We start from the raw sequence: 22,926 nt of genomic DNA, 5'->3' as shown, positions 1-22,926 counted from the left end.
AAATACCTGTCAATTTATAATGAATCCTAATAGTTGCTACAGTGATAAGATTTGGATAAAGGAATTGAAAGGGAACTAAAAGTAACTTGACTAAAATTTATTTATGTATTTTTTGTGGTGCTAGGGATTGAACACAGAGCCCTGAGCATCCTAGACAGATGCTTTACCACTGAGCTTCCCCAGCCTAAAATTGTATTTCGTAACTGGCATATTAGGACAAATGGAAACACATTTAACCCAACCATCCACCATCCATATATACATACTTAATTGATTTTCAAAAAGAATTGTTTTAGTTGTAGTGTCTTATTTTATGTGGTGCTGAACCCAGTGCCTACAACACGCCAGGCAAGCACTCTGCCACTAAGCCACAGCCACAGCCCTCATAATTGATTTTTAAAGACTAGAATAAGAATCAAGCAAACTTCATGTATAAAAAGGCCAGACAGCAAGCACTTTAGGCTTTGACGTGATCGGTCTCCTTTTTTCTTTTCTGCATCCACTAAAAATGTAAACACTATTGGTAGCTCAAAGGCAGTTCAAAAACAGATACCCAGACTTCTGGACTAGAACTTATGTACTAACTTATGTTCAATCCCCAAGGGTAAAGTGGCACACTAAGTGGAAAACCTTGGATGTTTGTGCTGTAGAACAAAGAAATTGATTATCTGATAAAGAAAATAGAGCAGAAAAATAATTGACAATAGCAGTTCACACAGAGAAAACAAATTTTTTTTTGGCAGGGAGGAAGAATGGGAACCTATTTTATTTTGTTGTTTTTTTAGTATCAGGGATTGGGCTCAGGGTCACTCTACCACATAATGGAAATGAAGAATTCCCAAGTCCCTTCAAAAACCTGCTATTAGAGCTAGAAGCCAATGTTTTTTCTCTTATGAATGTGAATATCCCAATTTTTCTTTAAATAAATATTTTGAGATTAGGGCAAAAATTTGGGTCACCATATAAATTAGTGAAATTTTAAATAAGATTGGAACAGGTAGATTTATAGAATGTGAACAACAAAAGGAATATAAAGAACAATGGAATATATTAAATTAGAAATACTCTACCCATGCTTCATGACATGGAGATTCCATAGTTTCATCACTTCTTTCTCTCCTTCATTAACATCAGAAAATTCTTCAATTTGCTAAAACAGTAACAAAAAAGAAGAAAAAATATATATTAAATGCAGAACATAATTAGTATTTCTAAAAAAGTTTTGAGAATGTCAAAAATAGTTTTGGAATTGAAAACAGAAAAGTGGCAACATTTCTCAAAACCAAGTTATAATTCTGAAAGGCAAATCCTAAGTTACAAGTTATCTATACATATAGAAATTAAAATACCCAATACAAATTCACATGAAGAAAATCTTTTTTAAATTTAACTTGGTAAAACTTAAATGACACTATTCAAAAAATGGACTTTCCTGGTTTCCTTAACTTAAAAAAGTTTCCTCGGGGCTGGAGTGGTGGCTCAGTGGTAGAGTGCTCGCCCCAGCATGCATGAGGCACTGGGTTCACATAAAAACAAAACTAATGTATCCACCTAAAACTAAAGATACATAAATAAATAAATATCTTAAAAAAAGTTTCCTCATTGAAAGTCAAAAAGTCTAGTTCGTATTACATAATGTTTTCAAACAAATTCCCTTTTTTTGGTACTAGGTATTGAACTGAGGGGCACTTAACCACTGAGCCACATCCTCAGCTCTCTTTTAATTTTTTGAGACAGGGCCTAAGGCCTTGCTAAATTGTTGAGACTGGGTTTGAACTTCGGATCTTCCTGTCTCAGCCTCCTGTCAAACAAAATACATTTAATCATAAAATTCATATCATAGCTAATAATGATGGTAATGAAGATGATAATAATTACTGTAATGGTTTTTTCTCTTAGCCATTCGGGATCTTTTTCATCTTCACTGTCTACTTCCATTTCTTGTGGACGGAGAGGTAAGCATGTATCACTGTGAAAATACAGACGATTGTGGCCACTACTGTATGTTCGTTGCTGTTCCACTTCTCCATCTTCAGATTCAAGAAATTCAGACATGCTTGCTTTTGTTCGTTTTGGCCTAAGCAAAAAGAAAGAAATACTGACAGACTATACATTTACATGTACATCATCCAACTGAGTATGACTTGAGGTCTGCAATAATTTACAATATTACCATTTTATAAAACCAACCACACCACAGAAGTAGTTGAGAGGATGGGGTTGTAGTTCAGTGGCAGAGATCTTGCCTACCATGTGTGAGGCACTCACCATGGCATGTAAATAAATAAAGTCCACTGACAACTAAAAAAAATTAAGAAGAAAACCTTATTAAAAAAAAAAAAAAGGTAGTTCAGGCAATCCTTCTCCTAAATTATTTTCCTTCTATACATGATGTGAAGTGGACCTATTATTTATCAATCTAAGCATCAGGGTTTTAATGATAAAACTAACTGTGGAAAAACATTACATAGAGAAAATGAAAGATAGTTAAAAGGGAGAAAAAGGAACTATGTGCTACACAGGGCACAATAGAAATATACATATAAAATTTTACTTGTCAAAATTGTATATTTTGCTGGGTGTGGTGATGCCTATAATCCCACCAGCTCGGGAGGCTGAGGCAGGTAGATCAGAATTCAAAGCCAGGCTCAGCAACAGTGAGGCACTAAGCAACTCAGTGAGACCCTGTCTCTAAATAAAATACAAAATGGGACTGGGGATGTAGCTCAGTGGTTGAGAGCCCCTGAGTTCAATCCCCAATACCCCCAAATCCCCACCAAAAAAAAAAAAAGTGTATTCTAATGTATGTATAATTACAAAGTAGAAAACCATAACACTGGCTACACACAGAAAACTATCCAAATTTTTTGTTTGTTTTTTTTTCAGTTTCAAGAGATAAAATTTTCATCTCACCAGTCAAATCTGCTACTATAAATACACCACTGTGGAATAAATCCTAATGGAAGGATAACCAATCTTGGATAGTATCTAACCAGAGACCATCATGTGCAATATTAAATGACAGGGATAGAAGTGTTTATATTTCATACAACCCAATTACAGTACATCCCTTTCTTGTTAGTTCCTATCTAGAAACTTTCACTGGGAAAATTCTTTAATTCTACTAACCAGTATAGCAACCAGTAAAGAAATAGAGATACAACAGTTAAAATTTAGGGGGAAAGTTGGAGGACAAAATGAAAAAAACACCTACAGGAGGAGGATCTTGTGAGAGTTATAAAGAAGTACACCACCTCAGAGACTTACACTTAAAATAATAATTTTTATCTAAACAGTAAGTCTGGCTGGCTCCCCTTTTTCACTCTAACATCCAGAGAATAAGCTTTTGTAGTATGAGCATTTTACCTACCTGCAAACAAGAATGTGTGTGATAGGTGTTCTCTTTACTGGTCCATTTCGGCTAAAAGCAAAACCTGGCTGGCGATGAATATCTTGAGGATTTCCTGCATAGGAGCCATCATAACACTCATTGATAGAAACATCTATCCTAGCACCTTTTGGATGATACTGTAACAAAAATAACAGCATGTTTAGGAAAAGAAAATACTAATTATGCTTCTCTACCTAAGACCAGTGTGATGGTGCACACCTGTACGCCTGTAATCCCTGCAGCTCAAGAGGCTGAGACAAGAGGATGGCAAGTTCAAAACCAGCCTCATCAACTTAGTGAGGTCCTAAGCAACTCAATGAGACCCTGTCTCTAAATAAAATATTTTAAAAGGGCTGGAGATATGACTCAGTGGTTAAGTGCCCCTGCATTCAATCACCTGTACCAAAAAAAACAAATTAAAATAATAAGCACATAAATAAATACCTATCTCTCCAGTTAATTAAAAAGTATTTGTAGGTTATCTCTTTTGTAGTGCTGGAGATTGAAATCAGGGTCTTCTGCACACTAAAAAAGCACTATATTGAGTAGCATCTCTATATTGTTATGGGTTCTTACTATTTTTAAAACTAAAATTATCCAGGCACACCAGCCAGTGAACAGGACATCACAAGATCTGGAGTCAAAAACATGTGATGCCAGGTACAGTGGTACATACCTGCAATCCCAACAATTCTGAACATTGAGGCAAAGGGATCACAAGGCCAGACTGGGCAAACTAACAAGACCTTGCCTCAAAATAAAAATATTTAAAAGGTCTGGGGTTTGCCTAACGTGGTGGCACACACTTGCAATCCCAGCAGCTTGGGAGGCTGAGACAGTAGGATCTCGAGTTCAAAGCCAGCCTCAGCAACAGCAAGACTGGAGATGTGGCTCAGTGGTTGAGTGCCCCTGAGTCCAATCCCTGGTACTCCCCACCCCCACCCAAAAAAGTCTGTGTCACAGTGCCCCTAGTTTCAAACCCAACAGGGTTTTGGTTTATTTGTTTTGTGGTACCAAGGATTGAACTCAGGGACACTCAACCACAAAGCCGCAGGCCCAGCCCTATTTTAGATTTTATTTAGAAACAGGGTCTCACTGAGTTGCTTAGTGCCTTGGTTTTGCTGAGGTTGGTTTTAAACTCTTGATCCTTCCGCCTCAGCCTCCCAAACCGCTGGGATTACAGGCGTGCGCCACCACATCTGGCTCCATCATCTCTATGGGAGTCTTTTATAGGGGAATGAAATATGTGTGTTAAAATTTTCAATTGTGGGCTGAGGTTGTGGCTCAGCAGTAGAGTGCTTGCCTAGCATTTGCGAGGCCCTGGGTTCAATTCTCAGCACCACATGAATAAATAAAATAAAATACATTGTGTCCAACTACAAGTAAAAAATGAATATTTTTTAAAAATTTCTTTTATTGGCTTGGAGACTTCATATAAATTCTTTCTTCTGGAGACTGGGGTTGTGGCTCAGCGGTAGAGGATTGCCTAGCACATGAGAGGCCCTGGGTTCAATCCTCAGTACAACATAAAAATAAATAAATGAATAAAGGTATCGTCTCCAACTATAACTAAAAAGTAATTATAACAAAAACAGGGGGCTGGGGATGTGGCTCAAGCGGTAGCGCGCTCGCCTGGCATGCATGCGGACCGGGTTCAATCCTCAGCACCACATACAAACAAAGATGTTGTGTCCGCCGAAAACTATTAAAAAAAACCAAACACAGAATCTTGGCTTATTTAAAAAAAAAAAAAATTCTTTCTTCTCTCATCAAGAATAAGGAAATTACCCCAAGTTTCTGCAAACTTTGAATCATTAAGTGTAACTCATGCATAAAGCAATCTATCAAATGCAGATATTTTGTTATTTGTACACAAATATAATTTTTAAGAGTTAGGCTCTTATATTTAATATATATTGAGAAAAAAATAAAAAATTACTTACAACATAATTAAAAATAAATCTGCTATGGCAGAGTTTAAGATGCTTGAGTAAACTATAAAGTTTGCGGCAGTTCAGAGTGCACCAAGGACAATGCAGATCATCTCTTGCTTCAGTTTGTTGTCTTGTATTGTTGTTATAAAGAAACTAAAGAAATAAAAAACAAAAAATCCAGTTAAGTCCACAACTTTTATCAAGATGTTTTGTTTCAATTTCTAAAAATAGTTAAGACAATTTTTAAAAGGAGTGTCAAATTAATAGATATTTTAATTTAAATATTCCCAAAGATTTTAGATCTAATATATAAAACAAATGCATTTCATGAGGAGCTGAGATTCTAGCTCAGTGGTAGCGTGCTTGCCTAGCACATGTGAGGCACTGGGTTCGATCCTCAGCACCACATAAAAAAATAAAATAAATGTATTGTGTCCACCTACAACTAAAAATATGTATATTAAAAAATGCATTTCATGATTACTTAACAGAAGGTCAGCTATGTTTACCTGATAAAATATTCTTAATTTTTGTCTGTTTTCATTTGAAGTATCCTTTTCTTTTCTTGTTTGTAGATCTGTAGTCAATGTTTCTTTAACAGCTGAAAATATACTTTTGTTTAATGAAAATATTTGCTTCTAAAAGGTAAAATAATACCTGGCTAAAATAATTAAACAAAGATTTCACGGAATTCTATTTATGTGACACAATTTCTATTCTTATCCTTAGCTAATGATCAGAGTAACAATCTGGTTAATCAGTAATCAGATGTTAAGGTCTTTATTGGCAGGACTCAATTTTTCCTTTAAAAACTACCTCCTATGTCCTAAACCATCATAAAAGGGGCTGGGGTTGTGGCTCAGTGGTGGAGCGCTTGCCTAGCACGTGGGAGGCACTGGGTTCAATCCTAAGCACCACATAAAATAAAGGTTAAAAATAAATAAACAAAACCAGGTAATTCTATGTGGTAACTATACTGTTTTGAATAATTTGAAGTTGAGGAAAGAGAGTATTTGTGTGTGTGTGTATTATTTGTACACAGGGCCTCCCACATATTAGGCAAGTACTCTACCACTGAGCTATATCCCCAACCCTAAGAATTGCTTTTGATTGGTTTTCATATTAATATATATTGAGGAAAAATAAAAAAATTACTTATAACATAATTATATTTCATATTAATATATATTGAGAAAAAAATAAAAATTACTTACAACATAATTAAAAATAAATCTACTATGACAGAATTTAAGATGCTATGTCCTAAACCACCATAAAAATAAGATCCACTAAATTCTCATTTATCAGAAAGTTAAGTAAAAAGTAATTATATTAAAATCATTCCAGATCTAAAAGATAATCACTATTAACAATTTTGATATATTTCATTCATACCTAATGGGAAAAAAGCCTTTCTCTTGATTCATCTGAGCATCCCACATAAACAATTTTGTATAAACTCTTCCTTTTCCCTCAGTTCCTTTGTAACTTTTTTACCTATTTTCAATGGCTTCAGAGTATTGCTGAGAAGTGCCTAGACCACAATTTACGTGGGAAATCTTCCTGTCATGGGTCATTTCTTATATCTCTTTAATTTATTACAGTGACCTACGCATAACTGATCAATGTCAAAGAAAACATCTTAAGCCATCTGTAGTCTTTAAATAGATAAAAATACATGGATGCGCTCAGGTGAAGGGCAGTGCTCCTAATAGGTATGACAGAACATTGTAGCTTGAGAATTAATACAACAGAGTCAACTCCATTTGCAAAATGTTTTTCCTTTTAAAAATATACTACAGGGGTGGGGCTGTAGCTCAATGGTAGAGCGCTTGCTTGCATGTATGAGGCACTGGGTTCGAGCCTCAGCACCACATACAAATAAACATATAAAATAAAAGCATTCTGTCCGTCTACAACTACCAAAAAAAAAAGTACTACAGAGCTGGGATTATGGATCATTGGCAGAGTGCTAGCCTTGCACATGAGGCACTGGGCTTAATCCTCAGTACCACATAAAAATAAATAAATAAAATAAAGGTATTGTGCCATCTATAACTAAAAAATATTTTTTTAAAAATGTACTAAACCAGTATAATCCAGGTTTTGATGAACTTCTTCCAGCAACCCTACAATTATAAAAAACAGTCTGAATATTTAAATTCAGTTCTATAACACTGTAAAACTTATTAAAGATATAGTTCCAAAGCACTTTTTAAAAATTATTCCAGTACTGGGGATTAAACCCAGGGTCTCATTCATGCTAGGCAAGAAGTCTACCACTGAGCTACATCGCCAACACTTTTTACATCCTTTTGAGACAGTCTAAGTTGCCTAGGCTGGCCTCCAATTTGTGATCCTCCTGCTTAGTCTTCTAAGTAGGTGGAATTACAGGCATGTGACTCAGCATCTGGCAGTTCCAAAGTCCTTTCCAAGCTGCCACTGAAAAATCTAAAATCCAATCTGAAAACCAATTTTTTTTTTTCTTCCTCAGTTTATGGCATATTCATATATTGGAAAAACTGCTAAACTGACATGAAGGTATCTACAGACACCGTGGAAGTGTTAAATAATATGTGGCACATATATTACATACCATATTATGCTTCCAAACGTTTAAAAGAAAAATTCAAATTCTCAAGACACATCTAGCACAAAGGTTCTAAATAAAGGTATATTTATCAGTACTTCAACATAAAACTTTACATTTAACACAGGAAAATCCTAATGTACAATAGTTAATAGTCAATCTAGCAAGCCAAATAATATTTCCTAAAGAATAATTACATGAAGCAAAATACAAATAAATCTAACTCTGAAACCATTATTTTAATAGCAATGTTTTGTTTACCAATAGTTTGTGTAGGTTTAACTGAACCAGGTTTGTTTTCTTGATGGAGACTCTCTGAATTTCTAGTGGCAAGTGGCTTGGCTATAGGAGCTGTAGACTTATCATTGGTTTCTCCTGTCCAACGAAGAGTGAACTGCAGTGTAGGTCCCTGAGAAAATGTTTCAAATGGAGGCAGCCTCTAAAAGATACAAAAACATGAAAAGTGAAGATTCACTAAATGAACTGAAATAAATTATAGGAATAAAAATAATTCATTATGATGAGTCAATGTGGATTTGATTTAAATCAATAAATTTTCCTCAAAAATCCAAAAATCAAAAGATAAGGTTAGATAAAATATGGAGGAGTAGACATTGTAGAACTGAAGAACTCAGGCTATTCGATGCAGAAGCCACTTATCAGCTGACTTTTTATGTAGAAATATTGATACAGTATGGCCAGCTTTTAAGTCAGAAACATGAATTGGGAATGTAGGTCAGTGGTAAAGTGCTGGCATAGCATGCACAAGGCCCGTTTATCTAGCACCACCGAAAAAAAAAGAAAAAGTTGGAAACGGATTTTTTTATGGAAATCTTTACATTTCTTATTTATATGACCAAATGTCTTTAAAACAAAGCAAAATAAATCTGATTCCCACAGACTGCCAGCTCTCTCTTTGCTCTGAAGTGACAATTTCCTTAGGCATTTTGCAAACTGAGTAGCTTTCTTATTTCTCTTGACTTCTCTAAATCTCACTGCCACTGAGTCCAAATAAACTGCTCAAAAAATGCTTTCATGCTATTCTCTTTGACAGAAACCTTCAATGGGCTCTAATTCATTTTAAAGTCCTTCTATATCTTTCCTATCAGTAATCCTATTAAAACGGTAATTTTGGGCCAGAGATACAGCTCAGCTGCAAAGGCACTAGGTTCAATTCCCAGTATCATCAACACCACAACAAAAACTAAAATTTTAAACTAAAACAAGGTAAAGATGTGATTGTATCAACTGGTTTAGACAGTTAAGTCTATATCTGGGAATGTGTCTTATAGAAACACTACCAATACAAAAAAGATATAAGCATGATTATTAAAACATTTCGGAGATGTAAAAATAAAATTTAAAATAATCTGTTTATCCATTAAACCAAATTATCCATGATTTAGTAAATTATGTCATTTATTTAATAGCAAGTTTTAAAAAAGAAGTATACCTATATGCTCTGACTTAAAAGTATATACACATTACACTGCTGCAAACAATTTCTTAGGAAAATTCAACTTGTATTTAGAATTCTTATTTTCTAATGAATAAAAAGTAAACTTGGGCTGGGGTTGTGGCTCAGAGATAGAGTACTTGCCTCTCATGCGTGAGACACTGGGTTCAATCCTCAGTAACACATAAAAATAAAATATAGATATTATGCCCACATACAACTAAAAAACTGTTTTTTAAAAAGTACAGTTTAAGAATTTTAAAACTAAAAAATTATAAAGATAATAAATAACAGAAAATACAAACACTGTAGATAAGTACAAAGAAACTAAAACTAGCTGAAATCTCATCTGTTAACCTTGAATGAACCACTATTTCATTAATTTTAGAAAAACGAACTCATACCTACTATTTAGTAAACATGAAATTCTTCTCTATCATACTTTAAATGGCTTTTTAGATTTTTTTTCATATTTATTTTTTAGTTTTACGTGTTCACAATATCTTTATTTTACATTTATGTGGTGCTGAGGATCAAACTCAGTGCCTCAAGCATGCTAGGTAAGCACTCTATCACTGAGCCACAATTCCAGCTCTTAGATTTTATTTACAATTTTTCATTTTAATGGCTGAAAAGATCTGCTTACTTACATTTTTCTGTTGATCAACTTTTTTTAAGTACTTCTATTTATTTTTATGTGGTGCTGATGAGGATCAAACCTAGTGCCTCACTCATGGCTAAGCAAGCACTCTGCCACCAAGCTATAGCCTCAACCCATAGTTAATCAAGTATTACTGTGTGACAAATTGGCAGAATTAGAATTGGTAATGATTATATAATTTTTAGTTTTATGCATATTGCAGATCTGCCCTCTATTAAAGTTAAAACCACCATATCCTTAAATAAAAGTATTATCACAATATGTGTCCTCATATACCTAATAACAGTAGAAACCATCTCTCTGTAAAATTTTTGTCAAATTCATAGTCAAAAGTAATATCTTAGGCTGGGGACATAGCTCAGCTGGTAGAGTGCTTGTCTCGAATGCGCAAGGCCCTGGGATCAATCCCCAGTGCCACAAAAAAACAAAGTAATACCTCTGTCTGTTTGTGTCTCTTTGAATACTAAGACCAAATATCTTGTTTTGTAGTTGTCAATGGACCTTTATTTTTATTTATTTATTTATATGCAGTGCTGAGAACCAAACCCAGTGCCTCAGACATGCTAGGCAAGCACGCTACCATTGTGCAATGACCTGAGCCCAAGACTGAGTATATTTCTAGAACTTTGGTGGCCATTTGTATTTGTTCTATTAAGAACTTCTTGATTATCTTTGCCAATTTTTATGTTCACAATATTAACATTTTGTTTTAATGTATTTTCACCCAATCCATTGTGTGTAGCAGGGACAAGGGAACTGCTGGGGATCGAACCCAGGACCTCAAGCATGCTAAGCAAGCACTCTACACTAAGCAGACCCAGTTGTTTTCAACTTGAGACTTTTACAATAAAAAAAAAAAAAATTTTACTGGGCTGGGGCTGTGGATCAGAGGTAGAGCACTTGCCTAGCACAGGGGAGGCGCTGGGTTCGATCCCCAACACCACATAAAAATAAATAAATAAGTAAAAGACATTAAAAAAATTTCTTAAAAAATTATTAATTTTGGGCTGGGTTGTGGCTCAGCAGTAGAGCGCTCACCTCACATTTGTGAGACCCTGAGTTCAATCCTCAGCACCACATAAAAATAAAACAAAATAAAGATATTGTGTCATGTATAACTAAAAAAAATATTTTTAAAAAAATTAGTAATTTTAGTGAGCTATTTTTTATTTTACACTTTCTATCTTTATATCATCCCTACTAAGGTCTTCCTCACCACAAGAATTATATTAATATTTGCTAACATATTTCTGAAGTTACAATGTTGTTAATAGTTTCTTAAAAAAAAATTAAGATTGTAAGAACTAAGGCTTGAACCAAGGAGCACTTAACCACTGAGCTACATTCCAATCCCTTTTTATTTATTTTGAGACTGGTCTCACTGAGTTGCTTAGGGCCTGGCTAAATTACTGAGGCTGGCTTTAAACTTGCAATCCTCCTGCCTCTGATTTCTGAGTCACTGGGATTACAGGGGTGCACCACCACACCCAGGCAGGAAGGACTGTTAATTTTTACATTTAATATTTATAATCCTTTGGGAATTCAAGTTTATTTTCAGATGGGTATAAACCACAATTAATGAATAATTTCTCTTTCTCATTCACACCTATATTACCACCTTTATCATAAACTAAATTTCAAGTATACATGAAAATCCTTCAGTACTATAATTCAGTGATATGATTATCTACTCTTATGATTACACCAAACCGTTTAACTTTTTATAACTTTATGGCTTGTTCCACTAACTGGTAAGTAAATTTTTCAAAAGTTTCTTTAGTATTACACACTATGAGATTAATTTGAGACTATCTTTTGGGCTTTAAAAAAAAAATTGAGATTTTGCTTTTGTTGGTATCCTGATACATTGAGAAATAAATGACACTATTACATTTTATTGAGTCTATTCAAGAAATATGTATGCCTATTTATTCTTTTATAACTCTTCAAAGTTATTTTGAAGTATGCTTCATCTAAGTTATGCAATTTCTTAATAAATTTATTATCAGACATCACATTACTTGTTACTATGAACGGGATTGAAATTATCAGTTAACATTTATTGAGCACTTATTGTATGCCAGGCACAATATTAAACATTTTATTAATTACCTTATTTAATACATCAATTCTGTCCCTCAATTTACAGATTAAGAAAACTGAGACACAAGTTAAGTAATTTGCCAAATGCCACACAGTTAGGAACAGAAATTTTAATGAGACAATCTGGCTCCAAGAACAATGTCTTTCATTAAATATTCTGACTAGATCATTTTTAGTTGTGTTCTTCAAAGTACTAAAACAAAGTAGTCTACTTCCAACATGGATTTGCATTTGGAGAAGAAAACATCAATCAAAAATGGGAGTTCATAACTATAACGTGCTCAGCCTTCTAAGTAGTCCATACCTTCCCATCAAGAATAGTCTCCCATGTTGCTCTTTTCTTGCTTATTGGACATTCTTCCATTTCCTGCATGGCTACTTCATATTCCCCATCTAAAAGCTGTAAGCGCCTGTTAGACAAACACATACACTTTAAAGTAACCTGTGTATTACTAGAAGTACACAAATTCTACAACTTTACACTAAAAAGCATTTATTAAATTTATAAACTAGCTTATGTACCCAACGGGATTTTAAAATATATCTACACTCCAGTGCTAACAACAGCAATTTTAATGATGTACACTAACAGATAAATAACTAGAGAATTCTTCTATTACGTAGTTTACAGATGTAACTCTACACACTGAAAATATAATATGGCTAAGCTCTCTAGACCTTGTAAGTTGTAAACATTAAGTATAAAGCCAGTGTGTGGGCTTTATACTTTTAAAAAAGGATAACAACAATCTTATAATACTTGCCTTAGGAAAACCACTAATAATTAGGTTTGTTATTTTTAATTACTATACATGTTTGTACTAAAATCCTTTACTTTTATACTTGCCCAGTAAACTGATTAATGATTATAATAACAAATCTGACAATTATAGGAACCTGAGGGCACCTGGCACATATAGATGCTCAATAAATATTTCATTGAAGAAGAAATAAATGAAACAGTGGTTGAATCAAAGAATCAAATGAATTATACTAATCAATTAAATTATACTCATGCAGTATAGTTTCTATGTGTGTGTGTGTGTGTGTTTTATATATATATTCCCATACTTCTAAATACTGGTAACCCTTACTGCTCTAAACACCATTTTTCTACCGTGCTCAATAATTAATCGTACATAGCAAGAATCTGGCTTCTCTTCGTCAGCCTTAAAACAAATACTATTAGTTGATAACAACTAAAATTTATTGAGTGCTTACTATGTGCCAGGCACTAAAGACTTTATATAGTTTACTTAAACTTCCCAACAACTTTATGACCTAGGTTCTACTACTCCATTTCCACTGAGGAACAGAGACATTAAGTAACTTGCTTTAAGAACACACAGTAAGTAGCCAGATCTAGTCAGTGAATCTAGGTAGCCTGCCTCTCAAGTCTGATTCTTAACATCAAATAATTTTGAGACTAAGAATTTTTGCCTGTTCTCTATGATGTACTACTTAATTTAGTCTACTTCCATAGTACATCAGCAAAGCTATTCAATTTTCTATTTTAAAATACTAATTTTATTTAATCATTTAAATAGACAATACAGTCATATAGCTCTATATTTAAAAGGTGTTTCCATCATGCTTTTACATGACTACATAATATTTCATTTTATGGTTGTACATTTGATAGCTACAATCCAATGCACTCTCCTACCTGTAATGTATGAGGAGGCCTTTTCCCCCACAGCCTCATGAACAGTGCTTTACCAAGTTTTTTGATCTCTGTCAATCTGATAAGTGAAAAAATGACATCTCAGTGTACTTTTAATTCAGATGTCTTATCTTTTTAATTGTTTAAGAATCACATATATTCTTTTTAAAATAAACTTTGTATTGTATCCTTTGTTCATTCTTCTGTTGGGCTGTGGTCTTTTTAAATTGCATAATTGTTTTGTATTAGAGGATTATGATATATAAATTGAAAGTAATTCCCCCCACTTTTTATGAATTTATTTTTAATTATTATTTTTGCAGTGCTGAGGATTGAACACAGTGGTGTCCACCACTGAGTTATATCCCTAGCCCTTTTTATATTGAGACAGAGTCTCACTAAATTGCACAGACTGGCCTCAAATTTGTAATCTGCCTGACTTAGTCTCCCCAGTGGTTGGGACTACATATGTGTGCCAGGTTGGCTGTCATTACTTTTACTTTAGTTATGGCTTTTTTTTTCAAATTTTTAATGTTTATTTTGCCCAATATTTCATACTTTATGGTCTCTTGAATTTTGGTTATACTTTAATCTCTCTCTGAGATTGCAAAAACAATTTCACACATCTAATCCCCAGATCTTGGCCTATACTGTTCCTTTACTGAAAAGAATCAGGACTGGAAGAAATGGTAATCCAGAGCAGAGGCAGGAAAAGGCAAGCTTCAATTACTACTCCAGAAAATAAGGAAAAACTAAAAGTCAAGTTCAAAGGACACAAGAGCCTACCTGGAGAGGCTGATTAAATTTGAGATAATATGGCCATTAAAAGGATTAGCAACATGAACAAACTAAAACTAGTTGAATAAAAATGGCATTTGCAGTGGTACATGCCTATAATCCTACCAATCTGGGAGATTGAGGCAGGAGGATCACAGATTCAAGACCACCTTCAGCAATTCAGCAAGACTTTATCAAAATAAAAATAAAAAAGGTTGGGGATGTAGGTCAGTGATAGAGCACCCCTAGGTTCAATCCCGTGTGTGTGTGTGTGTGTGTGTATACACATTTTTTAATCCATGCTGGTAAAAGATAAGAATCATCTGGGCGTGATGCTGTAATCACAGCAGCTCAGGAAGTTGAGACAGGAGGATCTCGAGTTCAAAGCCAGCTTCAAGCAGTGATGAGGCCCTCTGCAACTCCGTGAGATCCTGTCTCTAAAATACAAAATAGGGCTGGGGAGGCTCAGTAATTGAATGTCCCTGTTTAATCCCCAGTTTAATCCCCAGCACCAAAAAAAAAAAAAAAAAAGAATCATCGATGGATGATTAAACTATTTGGTGAAAGGGTACTGGAGGTAAAAGGATATTCACCCAGGTTCATGTATTAATACAGATTACATGTTAATTAGTGAAAAGCAAAAAACAACTGTTAAAATAGAGAAAAATGGCAACCACCATCTTAACCAACTGACCAAACCTAATATTACCTGTGTTTGTGATGGAATACACAAAGAACACATCACCAAGTAATTAGTATCTCTGCTAAAAATGTTTAATTTGAATCAAATCATGAGGAAATAATCACCAAAGTCCAAACTGAGATATATGCTACAAAAATATATGCCTATAATTACAAAAGAAGTCCCAACAATATTCTGTGGCATAGGCCCTATGGTTCCACCTACTTGCCAGGGCAAGGTAGGAAGATCCCTTGAGCCCAGGAGTTTGAGACCACCCTGGGCAACACTATGAGGTCCAATCTCAAAAACAAATAAATATAATAGTCTGGAGAACTATTCCAAAATGAAGGAAATTGGACAGTATGACAACTACTTACAGAATGGGGGAGGGAAACACAAACTATAAAGGATATTACTGAGGTCAAATGGGGAGCTAGTACTGTATTTGTTATATACTAATTTTCCTAAGTAAGACAAGTGAACTGTAGTTATGCTTTGGTTCTTAAGAAATAAATGTTGACATGTAAGTGAAGAATGAGGAATAAAAAGTAATCTTTCAGGGCTGGGAATATAGCTCAGTTGGTAGAGTGCTTGCCGTGCATGCACAAGGCCCTGGGTTTGATCTCCAGAACCACACAAAAAAAGTAATCTTTTACCTGGTTCAGCATAAAAATAAAACATACTCGCTAGTGAAGCAACTGTGGCAAAATATTAACAGATAAATCTAGGTGAAGGATATATGGTCTTAAATAATCATTCTTTCAACTGTTTTAGAGGCTTGGTAATTTTCAAAATTAAAACTTGGGGAAAAATTCACCCTGTTTCTTCTTGGTATTTTTTCATTAGAAAAAGCATTGCTTGGGTCTGGGGTTATGGCTCTGGGTTCGATCCTCAGCACCACATAAAAACAAATAAATAAGTTTGTGTACAACTACAACTAAAAAATAAATATTAAAAAAGCATTCCTTTCATACAAGGAATATGTTAAAACATATGTAAATTAGAAAAAAGAAAACATAATGTACCCGCTCACTGCCTAAAACAGAACATTTATCAATATCAACAAAGCCCAGTAAGCATTGTCCTCACTGCTAAAAGACATAATCACTGTCTTCTAGTATGTTTATGTTCCTATTGTTTTCTATATAAATTTGATCCACACTCAAATTTCTGATTTTAAAAATAAACACACTACAATGATTCCTATTACTAATGTTGACATTATATGATATATTCTAAGACAAATGTTAGCCAAAATCTCTCTCTCTCTCTAATTTGAGGTGCTGGGGATGGAACCGAGGGCCTCAAACATGCTGTGAAAATACTCCATTGCTAAGTTACCTCCCCAATCCTTTTTTAAATTTTGAAACAGTCTCACTAAGTTGCAGAGCCTGGCTTTGAACTATGATCCTCCTGCCTCAGCACCCCTCGTAGCTAGATTAGAAGCGTGCATTAGCTCTATCTCATTATATCTAATCTTCAAGGCTGTCATATTAAGAGCCTTACACCTTTATTTACCTGGTGGCTAACAAATGATTATGTTAAAGCATCAATCTAGTTCATTTTTAAAAATAAGAGGAATGGCCCAGTTACTTTTCTTGGCTCTTTCTCCTATTATTTTACTGAAAGTAAACTGTACTTAACTACCAGCAATCAGTCTGGTACAAAAAAATCATGGCATGTATAGGCTTCATCCACTGACTCTGTGTAAAAAAACTGCTACATTGTTTCCTAGACTTTCTTTTACTGATGCTAAAATGTTTTTTCCCCCAAATAGAAACTGCAGAGATGATTATATGCCCAGGTATTTCTTTGCCACCCTATGTGAAATACTCACATAGCCACACAATGATTATATACAATTTTCTTATCTTCAGTAGACACACACCCTAAGATTTCCACAGCACTCATTTCACTGAAGTCTGCTCAAATATTACCTCCACCTAGAGGCTTTATAGTAATCATTTATTCTCTTTATGTTTTTCTTCATAGCACAGTGACATCAGTTAATGTTTTTGTGTAGTGGTCAATGTCCTACATTACAAGTTAAGCTCATGAAGGAACTTTGTTGCCTTCTCTGCCTTGAACAGTGTCTGGCAAAGAACAGATACTCAAATACTTGCCAAACGAAAACACTCAACTGAATCATTAATAGTTCCTTTTCTGTGCTTACTGCATTCTGTCTGTTACCAAGAGAAATTCAGTATTTTTTTCTCCATTTGTTAAGAAAGAAAGAAAGAAACAAACAAACAAAGGTAAGGAAACAATATCACCATTAATTTCTACTTCAGAATGTAAACATTTCTAGAACATTATGGAAGCCTTACTTGTCCATCAACATTACCTGTTTTTATCAAATACTGTCATTTGTGCAACAAATGTCTTTTCCCCATCTTCACGATTTCGTTTCCTTCTGGCTGGAAGTTCTTCATTGACATCTGAATTTAACAAACATTTCTTATAAATCAAATATTCAAACAAAAATGTTATTCATGATATATGGTCCCTTAACACAAAACATGCTACATTTATCCTAAATGAGGCCACAGACGACATTTGTTCCAATTTGCAATTTTACCATATGTGTATGCCCTTACTTGTTTATATTCACTGACACTAACCCATATCTTTGCAAATGGTGGTTTCTGTTTGACACGATCTTCTTTGCTAAGCAAACTCCTTAATCACTGTTCCTGTTTAGGAACTTCAAAAAACACTTCAAGACTCACAAAGATTATTTCCTCTATGGTGCTTCTCCATACACCTCTATTATAGAACTCATCATTTTACCACATTTATTTCTTGCCCATCTTCACATGCTAGATTGTGAGCCTTTGGAGAATAGGACTGATTTACCCAACCTGCACCCCACCCCACATCTATATGTTGGTCAGATGATTTTTTCAAAGATAAATTGTTGAAATAGATGAATGGGTAGAGGGATAAATATGTGATAAATATAATAAAATATTTGTATTCAAGCTGGATGTAAGTAGAGGTATGCACCTGAGTCCCAACACTTAGGGACTGAGACAGAAGGACCACTTGAACCCAGGAATTCAACACTGTCCTGAACAACAAAGTGAAGTGAGTCTCTATCTCAAAAAAATAAATTAATTAATTAAAAAGTTCCTGTTTTAATGTAGGTAGTGAGTAGACATGTATTTACAATTCTTTCAACCTCAATAGAGGTCTATCAACAACTAAAAAAAAATCTGTGTGCTAACAGATCAATTAAAAATATCAGTCTTTCCAACTTTGGAAAGGTAAGGTTTTAAAATAATCAAAACAATACTTCACAAACAACGATGAACATTATAAAGGAATACTGATTCAGTCATTTTTATTGACCACTCTATTCTCCAATGATGAAATCTAGTAAGATTATTAAAATAAAAATTACCAATATTTTCATTGGTTTCTCCATTTATCATTCCATTAAACTCTCTTCTTCCCGGACGAGTCACTCTAAATAGCAATGAGTAAGACTTCACCATATGGCTGTTACTAGGTTCAAATTCATTACTGGAAACTGCAAGGGACGGGAAATTTCCAGGTTTTGTTTGATTGAGGTCGGGATTCAAAGGCACCTGCTTTTTACCTGTGGGAACTTGTCTTATTGGACAACTTACATCCTGCAAAGGTAAAGATTATTAAATTAAATTTATACATGAGCAACAATACAATGAAATTTCTAACCATAGCTACAGGAAACATGGTATAGGCCATGCTTACCAAATGCCATGTTAAAACAATCACTGTTTTGGAAACTGTGAAGCAAAGATAAAAAATGTGGAACAATATTCCAAATATTAAATCAACTAAAGATTTCTGAAATATGATGAAAATGATACAGTATATTCAATATCTAGATGATGGTCATACAAAATAGTTTTATATTGGCAATTAGGGACTGGGGGTGTAGCTCAGATGCAGAATGCTTAGCTTGTGGTTCTATTCCAGTTAGTGCAAAAGAAATATGGAATTAAAAAATTATGCTTAAAATGCTAAATCCATGTAACTGCAACATTTACCTTAAATTTTCAACAATATCTGGTGCAGATAAACATCACCAGAATTGAAAAACAAGATGGCTGTAATAACCCCACAGTCAACATTATGAAACAAATTCATATTAAAAAATGTTTAGTAGAAGCAATAGTTACCAAATTCTAAGTAATGTTCTGTTAACATGTAAAGATGTTATGCTGAGGGCTGGGGCTGGGGCTCAGCAGTAGAACGCTTGCCTGGCATGTGTGAGGCACTGGGTTCGATTCTTAGCACCACATATAAATAAATAAAATAGAGGTCTATCAACAACTAAAAAATATTTTTTAAAAAATGTTATGCTGAAAGAGAAAAACTGAAAGATACAGAGGACGGACCTTTGTGATGACAGACATATCTATGGTATTATTCTACATATTATATATTATCTTTTTTTTTTTAAGTAGATGGACACAATGCCTTTATTTTATTTATTTTTACGTGGTGCTGAGGATTGAACCCAGTGCCTCACACGTTAGGCAAGCGCTCTACCACTGAACCACAACCCCAGCCCACGGTAGATACCCATGGTAGTATCTTTTAAAAAACAAACAAACAAAAAAAAAAAAAACTAGAATATTGGCTAATAGTCTACTGCACAAAGGAGTGTAAAATGAGAAATATTAAATCTCACTCACACCCCAAGTTCTAACACTACAGAATGACTAATACTGGCAGTTGACTATTATATCCTTCCAAGAAGACATTGGTGCTTTTTTAGAAAAACTAAAAAGAATCACATTACATTATTATTCACATTTTTTTTGCATTTGAGGGAGATACTGGGATTGAACCCAGGGGCCCTTTAAAACCTGAACTACATCCCTAGCGTTTTTATTTTTTATTGAGATAGGGTCTCACTAAGTTGCTTAGGGCCTCACTAAATACCTGAGGCTGGCCTTGAACTTGCAATCCTCCTGCCTCAGCCTCCCAAATTGCTGGGATTACAGGCATGCGCCACCACACCCGGCTTAAATTCACATTTTAATTATCTAATTCCTGCACAATTTTTCCCTCACTGTTTGTATGGGGGTTGGGTAGAAGTAAGGAGCAATGTGTCCAAACTTTACATAAACTTTTTAATATATGTAATTATATTGCTGCTTCCTATGGCCATAGCCAACTTTTCACCAATGCTCCAGCAGTTTTCAACCCCCTTATCATCTTAATAAGATTCTGACAGGACATAAGCATAGGAACCTCTATATAGGTCAGTTCCTGTTTCTCTTAAAAGACTGAAGGACTTGAAGCTACTCAAAGTATATCTGTTGGCTTTGGTAGGTTGCCCAGGAAACTTAACCACTGTAACACTTGTTTCTATGGTGAAAAGATTTTATCTTCTAAATAAAAATTTGAAGCAATGTATTAATAAGTTAATGGCTGATAATGCTGATAACAAAATTTCTTTGCCTGAGAGTAGTGTTTCTTTTGGGAAAAAAACCTCTCTCTTACCCCTTATTTAAAATTTTAATGAGTACTAATAGCAAGAAAGAACCTAACAGAACTGAAATGACAGTGAAGCAAATAAATTCACATCATAAAATGCTAAAATATAGCTTCTTTCCTTATCTCCAGATTCCTGTGGATAAAGTTTTGTATGCATTATAAAAAAAACACAAAGTTATGGAAGGCCAAAAAGAAGTTAGTGTTATAATTCAGCCATCAACATATTTCTACATATGCATAAACAAGTTCAATTAATAAAATCATTCCACTTGATCTATCAGTATTTTATACATTACCTTTCTTTTTTTGTGGCAAACTTTGACAAGCAGGACTTCTAGGGTAACAGAATTTTGTTCATTTTCTGAGTTTTGTGATGGCTTATCTAAACAGAAAATCAATACTATAAATAAATACAGTATGTATTTTCCCAAGAAGTTTGGGAATTTCAAACAACAAAGACTTCCCACAATAAAGACTCAAAACAAGTTGATTCATTCTTCTTTCCCCAATTAAGTTCCAAACTTGCAGCAAACACTTTAAAAGCCTCTTTATATAGTAATTTAAATAAACCTTTCACAAGAAAAACATAATTACCTTCCTATATACCAATTACTTCTGATTTCAAGATTTAACATTTATGATAATAACATAATAAACTGCTACTAAAAAGTAATTTTGATAAACATAGTTAAACCCTCTTGGCAGAAATTATGAAAGAAATGAATATATACAGGAAAAAAAAAAGTATCTTTAATTTTTTCCTCCTTCCAAAATCTATTACTAGGAAATTTAAATTGGTTACTATTATATGTTTGTTTATGAGATACTAAACTAAAAAGGTTCTTTAATTGATCACAATTTTAGAAAAAGAAGTTAGTTTTGTTTTTTTTTTAAAAACCCTTTCCCCAGAATTTATAAAGTCTAAATAGGAAAGCAAAACCTTGCTACTGTTTACTACCTAGGATAATCCCATAGCTTATAAAATTTACTAATTTCAGTTTTGAATACTAAAGTCTATATTTTCTATATCAATTAACAAAAGCCTTGCAAATTTTAGGTTCCAGAGTACTCCTCTATAATATGCTTGTCTTTAAAGTCCCAAAGGTTCAGAGCTGTGAATGTAGCTCAATAGAAGAGGACCTGCCTAGCATGTGAGAAGTCCTAGGATCAATCTCCGCTACCTCATAAAGTCCAAAATGTGTTAACTAAATATTCAATCATTAATTCCTCATTAACCTTCAACATAGAACTATTATAACAGATGAATATATCATCACATACACGAAGAAACAAAAAGTTTCCAATAATACTTTTTCACTTTAAAAATCATCTCTTCACACAGGGTGTAAGCATTTGTATCAGTCTCTTTGAAAGCTGAATCAGGATGAAAACACATGTATAGCAAAAAAATAATCCAACAGTCAAAACTCAGAAACAAAAACTCTCAGAATAATTCTCACCATGAAAATGGTACCCTAATAATCTCTATTTTTATTCTTAGCTCTTTTAGTAGCAATTGCTAAGCAAAAGTCTTCAAAACAAAAAGGGGAAAAATGCAAATTTTAGGGATTTTTCTTTTCTTTTTTTTTGTGGTGCTGGGGATTGAACCCAGGGCCTTGTGCACATGAGGCAAGCATTCTACCAACTAAGCTATATCCCCAGCCCTAGGGATTTTGACATTGATTTTGTATCCTGGTTTCTTAACGTTAATTCCTTTAAAAAAAAATGTAACTTGAATGAACATGAGAGGAAATGTACTTGCTTCTTCCTAACTTATGCTAATTTCAAAGTTATAATAGGAAATTGTTTTCAGGAAACTATCATCAGAGCTCACTTTCAGATTGACTTTTAATAATATATAGAAAAGAAACAGCAGGTATGGTGGAGCACACCTGTAACCCCAGTGGCTTTGGAGGCTGAGACAGGAGTATCTCGAGTTCAAAGCCAGCCTCAGCAATAGCAAGGTGCTTAACAACTCAGTGAGACTCTGTCTAATAAAACACAATATAGGGTTGGGGATGTGGCTCAGTGGTTGAGTGCCCAAGTTCAATCCCTGGTACCCAAAGAAAAAGAAAACAAAAGAAAAGAAACAAAGTGAATTTGACCAATTTTCAAACTTTATATTTTGTCTTGGAGAACAGAAAAAATAGTTTAAACACACTGCTTCCCAAAGATA

The 22,926-nt window shown here is 34.1% G+C and overlaps 1 protein-coding gene across 1 annotated transcript in view; it reads right to left on the bottom strand.

Annotated features, from left to right (window-relative positions):
* Positions 1-22,926, bottom strand: part of Suz12 (SUZ12 polycomb repressive complex 2 subunit) — a 48,296-nt gene that overhangs the window by 3,539 nt on the left and 21,831 nt on the right. The window contains exons 6-15 of the mRNA XM_015500946.2: positions 21,047-21,132; positions 18,661-18,892; positions 17,602-17,695; positions 12,440-12,545; positions 8,177-8,354; positions 5,835-5,926; positions 5,335-5,478; positions 3,371-3,528; positions 1,879-2,077; positions 1,071-1,150 (exon numbers count right to left, since the gene is read on the bottom strand). Coding sequence (XP_015356432.2) covers positions 1,071-1,150; positions 1,879-2,077; positions 3,371-3,528; positions 5,335-5,478; positions 5,835-5,926; positions 8,177-8,354; positions 12,440-12,545; positions 17,602-17,695; positions 18,661-18,892; positions 21,047-21,132 — 1,369 coding nt within the window. The remainder of the gene's footprint in view (positions 1-1,070; positions 1,151-1,878; positions 2,078-3,370; positions 3,529-5,334; positions 5,479-5,834; positions 5,927-8,176; positions 8,355-12,439; positions 12,546-17,601; positions 17,696-18,660; positions 18,893-21,046; positions 21,133-22,926) is intronic.

Source organism: Marmota marmota, unplaced genomic scaffold, assembly GCF_001458135.2.
Source record: "Marmota marmota marmota unplaced genomic scaffold, marMar, whole genome shotgun sequence".
NCBI classification, from domain to species: Eukaryota; Metazoa; Chordata; class Mammalia; order Rodentia; family Sciuridae; genus Marmota; species Marmota marmota.
This window is presented reverse-complemented; position numbering and strand designations above follow the sequence as displayed.